This window comes from Lygodium microphyllum, chromosome 11 (assembly GCF_053477565.2).
Source record: "Lygodium microphyllum isolate KBCC chromosome 11, Lygodium_microphyllum_v1.1.10, whole genome shotgun sequence".
In the NCBI taxonomy this organism is placed as follows: domain Eukaryota; kingdom Viridiplantae; phylum Streptophyta; class Polypodiopsida; order Schizaeales; family Lygodiaceae; genus Lygodium; species Lygodium microphyllum.
Genome location: NC_141145.1, coordinates 1,418,488 through 1,426,777, shown reverse-complemented (window position 1 = coordinate 1,426,777; position 8,290 = coordinate 1,418,488). Strand labels below are relative to the sequence as shown.

Below are 8,290 nucleotides of genomic sequence, written 5' to 3'. Positions count from 1 at the left end.
AAATGTGATATGATAACTATTTAGAAATTTGCAGCCATCAAAACATAAAAATAATGGAGACAAGATGAGGGTGCAAGATGGGCAACCCTCTGTTGAAGGAATGTATCATTACTCAACCTAAGTCCTTTAGGGAAAAGTTTAGTCACAATCATCTTGACAATATGGGAAATTAGTCCTTATTCTCACAAGATTATGTAAAGATATATGTGTACACATGCATCACTCACTATGCAATAAAAATAACTAATTTCTTTAGTGGTAGAATACTGGAAAGCTTTGTATGACAAGTCTCTCGACACTTGTCTCTTCTCTATGGCCTTCTTTTTTGGGTTGAGTATTGTCAAGAATAAAAATAACTAATTTTAGTCAGTACAACCAAAACACAAAACTTACTAATTTACAATGCCATCTCTATTTTTTAAAACTAGCATTTTTAGATTAATCCAAGGCTCTTAAAATTTAAAAATCCACTTTTTTTCCCAATACAGATATCATGTGTAAGCTCTTTATGAATACATTATAAAAACAATATCCATATCTTCATATGAGTTTTCTATGCAAAGATATATGTATTTTAGACTTTTAGTCTATACATATATATTGTACAAACAATTCATAAACATACCATCTTATTGATTGTAACTGTTTGTTCTGCTAGATCTAACCCACAATACAAGAGGCATTAGTCCTTTTTATATACAAGCTTGACCTTGATATACGTCAGTTCCAATGACAGGCATCCAATCAAGTCATACAGGCGGAAATATATGCTATCTTTTTTAATCCTTTGTGGAAATACACCATAACATGTGACCACTCATCACAGTGGCTAGCTCTAATGTGCTTTTCTTTATATCTAGCAAGTACAAAGGAAACAAAATTAATAAATAATTAAATACATAAGATAATAAAATTGATACTTTTTTTATTATGATAATTCTTCATGGACATTGAGGATCATTAGCTCTTAGAGCAACTTTTCTCTGATATCATATAAGGAAATGGTAGGATTTGAAGTGGAGTTTGGAGATGATAGACTAGACAGCAAGCTTATAAATAGGAGTATACGTGAAAACTGGGCAACCTGCAAGAGATCAAATTGGCTGACCTGAAATGCATGAAACTGATCCAATCCACAATGGAACTGCTTGGAAGACGCAACGAAAAACTACTGTGTGCCTTGACATGTAGCTGGATACCTACTCTCAACATGTCCAAGTGTGGTGATGACATGGAGATCATGCACAAATAAGTTCTTTATTCTGTTTCCAGAGGACTCCCATTGTTTCAGGGTTTACAGAGATTTTGGAAGCCATTGTTTTTTATGGTATTGTTTGCTGCCTAGCAGAAAAGGCAGCAGACCAATGCTATATGAATGTCAAGAAAGAGGTGACAGCACTTCTTGCAATTAAGCCAAATGCATCTGCAAGCAAGACACAAAATCCAGATTGTACCTAGTTGTTTGTAGAGGCAGACCATTTTTAAAGGCTAACAACTTGAATTGTTTGCAGCCCCACCTTATATATATTCTTTGCTATTATGTGTGGTTATGAAGTGTTTACTTGACTATCATTAGACCTCTGGTTTGGAGCACATAATCATAATGCTTATGATTAGTTTGACTAGTTTCTTCTTTTATTAAGTGTAAACAAGTCCTTTATGTATCGTGTGAACAAAAACTTGGAAGTGCAATTTCATAATGCTTTCTTGCTGGCTTGATTGGTTGCTTCCTTTATAAGAATATTGTCTTTTGTGTTCTCTTTTGTCAGCTTAGGTATGTGGAAGTCTGAAGAATATTTAACAAGTTGGGTTAACATAAAAGTTCAATTTGATATGTGTATCTAAACTCTTGGCTTCCTATCTATACTCCTAAGTTCCACTTAATAACAAACCTTGCTCCAGTTCTTTGGAGACTTAGGTGCTCCTCCTTTTGCAGTTACAGAAAAAGCCATGGTAGTCAATCTGTAGTTTAGAAAGGCTACTGTCACTGCTGTCCCCATTCTAGATCCCAATAACTCTGATGTGCTTCCCTTTATTGATAAACGAAATGGCAAAAGGCTATTTCTATCAAAATTACAATGCTCATATCATCACAAGCAAGGATTTGAATAAAGCAGAATTTATCTCCAGCAGATAAGGAATCATCTGGGATGAATGTGTTAAGGACTACAAACTGCATGGTAGTCCTATCAAAGCCCTTGAAAAGCTTCTGCTTTTAATTTCTCCATAATTTCAGAATGGTTCTCCTTCCCTTTATTACTCTCTTTTGAATCTCTAGGGTCATTTGTTGGCAAGGTTCCAACAGCAGCATCGATAGAGCTAGGCGAACTGCTTTGATGAAGACCGTCAGGTGAGGTTCCTCTGTTCAAAAAATTATTGACTAAACCTCGTAAAAATGGAGCCATAGTGTCTGGTTCATGCTCATGGAAGTACATAATACCTCCCGTGCAAAGACAGAAAAGGGCCACCTGCAAAGGCACGACCTACTGTAAACAATAGTAATGCAACCACTAAACTTCCAGTTGAATGTGCTAGAAACAATCATGTTGCCAACAAGCCAGAGTCTGGACTGATTACGAAACCAGGAATGAAACACATCATACTCACTTCAGCATGCTTGATATTTGGTAGCAAATGTCTGTTCACCAAAATATACCACAGAGAGTCTGCTGCACGTGGAAGTACATAGAGTGCCAATTCTGCTCTCCGACTCTTCTTCTCCAGCAGAACAGACAAGGAAGCCAGAGCTCCACCAAACCAGTAAACCAATTTGTGATCCTTGGTAAACACCTTCCTTTGTAGACATATATAACTCTGACCCAACAGACATTGCCATCATCAGATCATCTGAATCACTGGAGATCAGGTCATTAAAAACCCTTACTTATGGATTTAGTGAGATCCATACTTGATAAATGCCCACAAATACAGAAAGGAAGCATGTAGAACGAACTGCTCCTTTGAAAGCCATCCAAATTTGATGTACAGGAGCTTGCATAAACTGCAAAAGATGAAGTAAAACATACAACACCCAAAAACATCGTTTCTAATAACTGTGGAACACAATATATGCAAAGAGCTGTAAAACTTTTTCTACTCCTTCCCAAACCACAGCGTAACAGTTATTGAGCCAGTCAAAGCATGGCACTAGGGAGCAGGCATGCACAATCAAAGAGAAATGAAGGCCGCAAGACTCTAAAAGAAAATTCATATGCTACCTTCTGTAGATTCAAGACAACAAATGGTACAAAGGTGAGCGACATGTAAAGTGGAAATGTTTTCTTGAAAGTGGAACGCGCCGCTTCGCTCATTTGTCGCAAGCAGGAAAATGTCTCTGGGTGTATAGCTGAGCAAGGAATGAGTGCACAATCAGGACTCAGCTCAAAGGGGGCACCACCAGTCTTGCTAGAAACAAAGTCAGACAAAGATGCCACATCAACAGGTTCCTTTCGGCAGCTTTCACGGACAGCCCTCAGCACAGGCTTTGCAATAGGCCCAGTTTTGTTCATAAATTCTAAATACGACTTGGGCAATGTCTCAGGCTGCATTACATACGCATACATAACCTGTAAAAGAAAATCATGTCAACATTTTACAGTGTCTGACAAAGAGAATGAAGAACCAGCACCACACATACCTGAGCACATGCAATAGCAAACAACAAGGTGTCGCCATGTCTCCAATGACTACCCCAAAGATGAAACTTATTTTTGGCTTTTGCTGAATTGTACACACACTGCTCAAACAATGAAAAACTCAAAACAGAAGTTTTAAGCATAACAAGACACGCTAGGCTATTCATCAAACCAGAAGAAAGAGAGCTCGTTACCTGTGCAAGCCTAACAAGAATATATAGAGCAAAAGCCCGCCTCCTTCCAGGATCATCCAATGCCAAAATGGAGAGGCCAGCAACAGCACCTGCAATGAACCTACACGTCCCCACAAGGCAATATAAACAAACCATTCGGCAAGAATACATCCATACAGATCTCATTCTGAGCACATTATCACGTACACATTTGATGAAGTCTCCTTGTTACTCAATCTTCGCATGATGCAACGCATTGCATGATAACCACCAGTAAATCCACCAAATAGAAGGCTAGTACAACAAGCTTCTTCCCTTACAATCAGATTATTTTCTGAGAAAAGAAGCTGAAATAGAATGGCTCATGTAGTGAGGTCCCCAGATGCATAACCAAACCCAGTCAAACATCATTACTAGCACCATAAACCATACCACTGGTGCGACTCATTAATCAAAAGTAAAAGGATTGAAGATAGGTACCACTGCATATATTCATTAGGTGTTTGTCATTTACTGCTAGCAGAGTACATCTCATGGGGGTGTGAGTTTGGGCAGTTATGTGCATTCCTACTTTTATGCTAGAGTTTATTTGATCTAGCTGACCTGTAGTTTTGGGCGCCAGTTTTACTGGCTGACTGGTCATCCTATCTAGCATTATTCTAGCCTATTTATACCTGCCCCTCTCCCACTGTCAGTCAATTATCAGATACGCATCCTTCAGCATGACTGCCTCCATGTGGAGAGAGGGAGATTGGTGCACATTGCCAGTGAATCAGTGGCAGAGACTGTCCTATTCTTGGGCCTTGGTATATGCTTCCATTTCTTGATCATATTCTCTGTGAGTTCTCATGTTCTTGCAGTCTATTGCAGTAGTGTCTCTTGCTTTCATTGCTGCATACTTTTTTGACATGATATTAAAGCTTATTCCACTTGGTTCTTGTGCTTTGCGTTTGACCGGTGTTTTCATTTTTTATCGCACGTTTACTGCTCCAATTTGCCTGTGTTTGCTGTTGATCTTACTTTGGCAGGTCCAGGCATTTGCACTAATGCAGGGAGGCAGTTTTCAACCCCAGGGGACCATCATACTGCCTGTATTTTTCCAGCCTACTCTTGTGTTTTACAGTTACAACCTGTGTTTTGCTTGTATTACAACTGTATTCATTAGGACAGCCTGTGTTTTGCCTTGTTGTCTATAGCTGATAAACTTTCATGACAGCATTCTGAAGTAAGACAGTCAAGTGCCTTTAGCTCATCATCCGTAAGCAACATGGAGGTGCCATCCTACATCCCTGAATGCCCTCTCCTATTCTAAATAGTTGGGACAAAAAAAATTATGAAGAAGTGTTCTTGCTTGGGAGATGGATGATGCTTGGACATACTTTGCTCTTCTGTGCTGCATCTCTAAAGAAGTTCTTCTGGTGCTTACCTCCTGCAAAGATGTCTTTAGAAGTGTGTGACAAGTTACACTTTATGTATAAGGCTCCATCGACCATGTAAGTTGTGACCCTCTATGATCAACTCCAAACTATCAAGTTTGAGTTGATTGATACAATTCTGTCATTTCTTCTTCGAGTGATGTAGATTCAAGATCAACCTCAACACATGCAATCCTCCTTTCCAAGCACAAGGAAACTTGGAGGTTAATCTACATATATCTCCTGTCTAACACACCATTCAAGAAGGCATACTCCACATCCATTCGAAAAACAAGCCAATGGTGATTGGCTACAAGAGCCAAGATAGCCCGAATAGTACACATATAGGCCATTGATGTAAATGTCTTTGAACAACCCAATCTTGTCCTCTATGCAAAACCTTGACAACAACTCTAGCTTTGTGCTTGTCCAAGGTGCCATCAGCCAGGTATTTGGTCTTATGGACCCACTTCACACCTATCACCTTCCACTCTCCTAGATGTAGAACCAACTCCCAAGACTGATTTTGCTCGATAGAATCAAGCTCATCCATAGCACGATGCCAAGCCTCTTGTGCTAGAACCTCCTCAATCGTTGTAGGCTCTCAATCTTGTAGAATCCTTGACACAAGGGCACAGTTCACACAAAGCAAAATACCCCGCTTGGCATGTGGCCTCGCTAATCTACGTGAGTGGGATAGGGATGTCAACACTCAACACTCCGTGACTACAAGTTTTGCCTTCTTCCTTGGATCAGGAGCCATCTAATGGAGCAGCAAGAAGCAAATCTACCATGGCCTTATCTTCTATAGAGGCTAAGTATCATGCCCTCTTTGCCCTAGTACCGCTTAGAAGGCAGTTTGTGCTCCATTGGATGTTGGCAAAGATTACTTTCCATAGACAAACCCACTGAGCTATGCGTGGATAACTAGAGTGCCTTGGCTCTTGCGAAGAACCCAATTTTTCATGCCCATAAAAAATACATGGAGGTTCAATATCATTATGTTCAAGAGCAAATTATGGAATATTCCCAGCTAATGGTACTCTACTATTCCACGGAGGACAATGCAGAAAATCTCTTCACAAAGGCCTTTGTCTCAAACTTCCATACTTCACTATCTGAGATTGTTGGGTCTTTAAACACTCCCCAAGATCTAAAGAGGAGATGTAGCCTGTCTTATTTCATGTTGTCATCTCCTGGTTGTGAGCTTCATCAAAGTCTAATAGAGACAGATGAGCTCTGACTATTTCCAGCCCTTGCATTAGTGTGCATTGATAGTTTAGTCAATTTTTTAGTGCATTCACACTGGATGGAAACTTATCCAACTTAGTGCATAACAATTTTATGCTGCCCCAATTTGTATTCACATTGGATGAGCTGGCAATTTGATTTTTGTGCAACTGGCTGCATTAATTGCAGCTGCCAAGCTGTAATTGGCCATATTTCAGGCCAAGTTTTTGTAGCACACTCTGTCATCTAGTGGTGGTTCTTTGTCATCCTGTGCATTCTCCATCATTAGCTTGATCCAGTGCCCTCATTGATCCTTCAGGCTGTGTGCAGGAGCTGATCAACCTGCTTTGTATTCAACATTCTCTATAGCTCAATGGAGTTATTTCCTTCTCTCTTCTGTGTTTGTATCAGTCTCTCCCCTTCCCTTCTCTCTCCCTGCTCGTGTTCTTCAGACTTCTTCCATTGCACACTCTCACAAGTTTGTCATTATCATCTCTTGCCTTCTGACTACCAGTGCCCTCATTGCAGCTATGCACTATAGGGCATGGAGGGGCGAATCATTGTATTCAGCTTTCATCTATAGTATTCAGGCGAGGTCTCTCTTGATTGCCTTCATCCTTCCTCAAATGTTCCTCTTCAGCTGCCATCTCTCATGGATATACTATGCTTGCCCATTGAAACTCTTAGTTGCAAGTGCATTAGCAAAACCAACTACGACTTGGGCAATTACTCAAGAGGAGCTCATGCTTTGAGGAGCAAGAGTGAGAACGGTGAAGCAAGGCTTCAAATGCATACCTTCAAATCCAGAATGGAGCGATATGATTTGTTCCTTGCAAGCTTGAAAGCTCTAAGAAGAACCCCAATACCGACTTGGATGCCGTATGCCAACAGGAAGCTCTGGCAGAGGCTTCCGATTGAATTGGCAATGCAGGAATCGAAATGCTGACAGAGGTGGTGCCTCCCACTGAACAGCGAAGAGTACCAACCGTCCCTGCCATTGCTCTTATGGTGGAAGTCAGTCATGGCTTCGCGCAAGCTGGCCTCTGCCTCTCGCAGTCTCCTGAGGGTGGCCTCCTTCTCCAGGGATGCAAGGGCAGCTCTCTGCTGAGCCGACGGTGATGAGAATCCCTGCTGCGGCTCCGCTTGGCGATTTGGGGCTGTCATGCTGTGCATGAAAAGCCCCCAAAAGTTGGCCTGTTGATTTTTATATTCGGGAGAGCAGGGCAAAAAACTTAGAAGGGAGTGAGCTTATTAAGCCATGGCTGACAGGAAAAGGCAATGCAGGAAAGGGGGGGAACTAATTTTATGTCGCCATAGCTCCAATTCTTCTTCTCTTCTTTACTGTTTTGATTTGATCTGGAAATGAGCAGCACCGATAGTAATGCCTTCGCATCGAGCCGAGAGATTTGCTTTGCGAATCCCTGAGAGGCTGTACGTACTACGAGTTACGCAAAAGAAGTGGACAGGCGGGCGGAGGCCCTACCCGCGTCGCGCCAGGCTTGAGGGTGAGGGGAGGGGAGAAAATGGCAAAAGAAGAAGGTTTCAGAGCCTTGCGGCCGCACCAGGTTTGGGTAACAACGAAATCGTCCACCGACAGTCGGCTCTAACCCCGGGCCACACGAGGCCCACCGTCAGGACGCAGCAGTCATCCGATGGATCTCCTGTGCCAGGCTGCCTGTCGTCGCATACTGCATTAATCAGAGGCACATGTCTGCCTGGTCTGTGCCGCCGGGCTTGGAAGTTGGCCTGGGCCCTGCCGTCAATCGGGCATTGATCCTTGCGAAGACGTCAGCCAGCCTCCGGAGTCCGAAAGGCGCGGAGCCGACAGGAAAGGCAT

The 8,290-nt window shown here is 41.8% G+C and overlaps 1 protein-coding gene across 1 annotated transcript; it reads right to left on the bottom strand.

Annotated features, from left to right (window-relative positions):
- Positions 1-1,791: 1,791 nt before the first annotated feature.
- Positions 1,792-8,003, bottom strand: LOC148028483 (uncharacterized). The gene is made up of 8 exons (XM_087688791.1): positions 7,249-8,003; positions 4,016-4,155; positions 3,830-3,929; positions 3,638-3,736; positions 3,219-3,566; positions 2,909-3,001; positions 2,608-2,814; positions 1,792-2,468 (listed from the first exon to the last, which is right to left on the bottom strand). The coding sequence occupies exons 1-8, from the start codon at positions 7,624-7,626 to the stop codon at positions 2,190-2,192; spliced, it is 1,644 nt and encodes a 547-aa protein (XP_087544917.1). The 5' UTR covers positions 7,627-8,003; the 3' UTR covers positions 1,792-2,189.
- Between the last annotated feature and the right edge of the window lie 287 nt (positions 8,004-8,290).

Excerpts from the sequence above, each read along its gene's own strand:
- LOC148028483 (XM_087688791.1), bottom strand. The coding sequence starts at position 7,626 with ATGCACAGCATGACAGCCCCAAATCGCCAAGCGGAGCCGCAGCAGGGA. Across the intron at positions 3,737-3,829 it reads TTCTTGTTAGGCTTGCACAG|TGTGTGTACAATTCAGCAAA; the intron begins GTAACGAGCTCT and ends TTGTTTGAGCAG. Across the intron at positions 3,567-3,637 it reads TTGCTATTGCATGTGCTCAG|GTTATGTATGCGTATGTAAT; the intron begins GTATGTGTGGTG and ends TTTCTTTTACAG.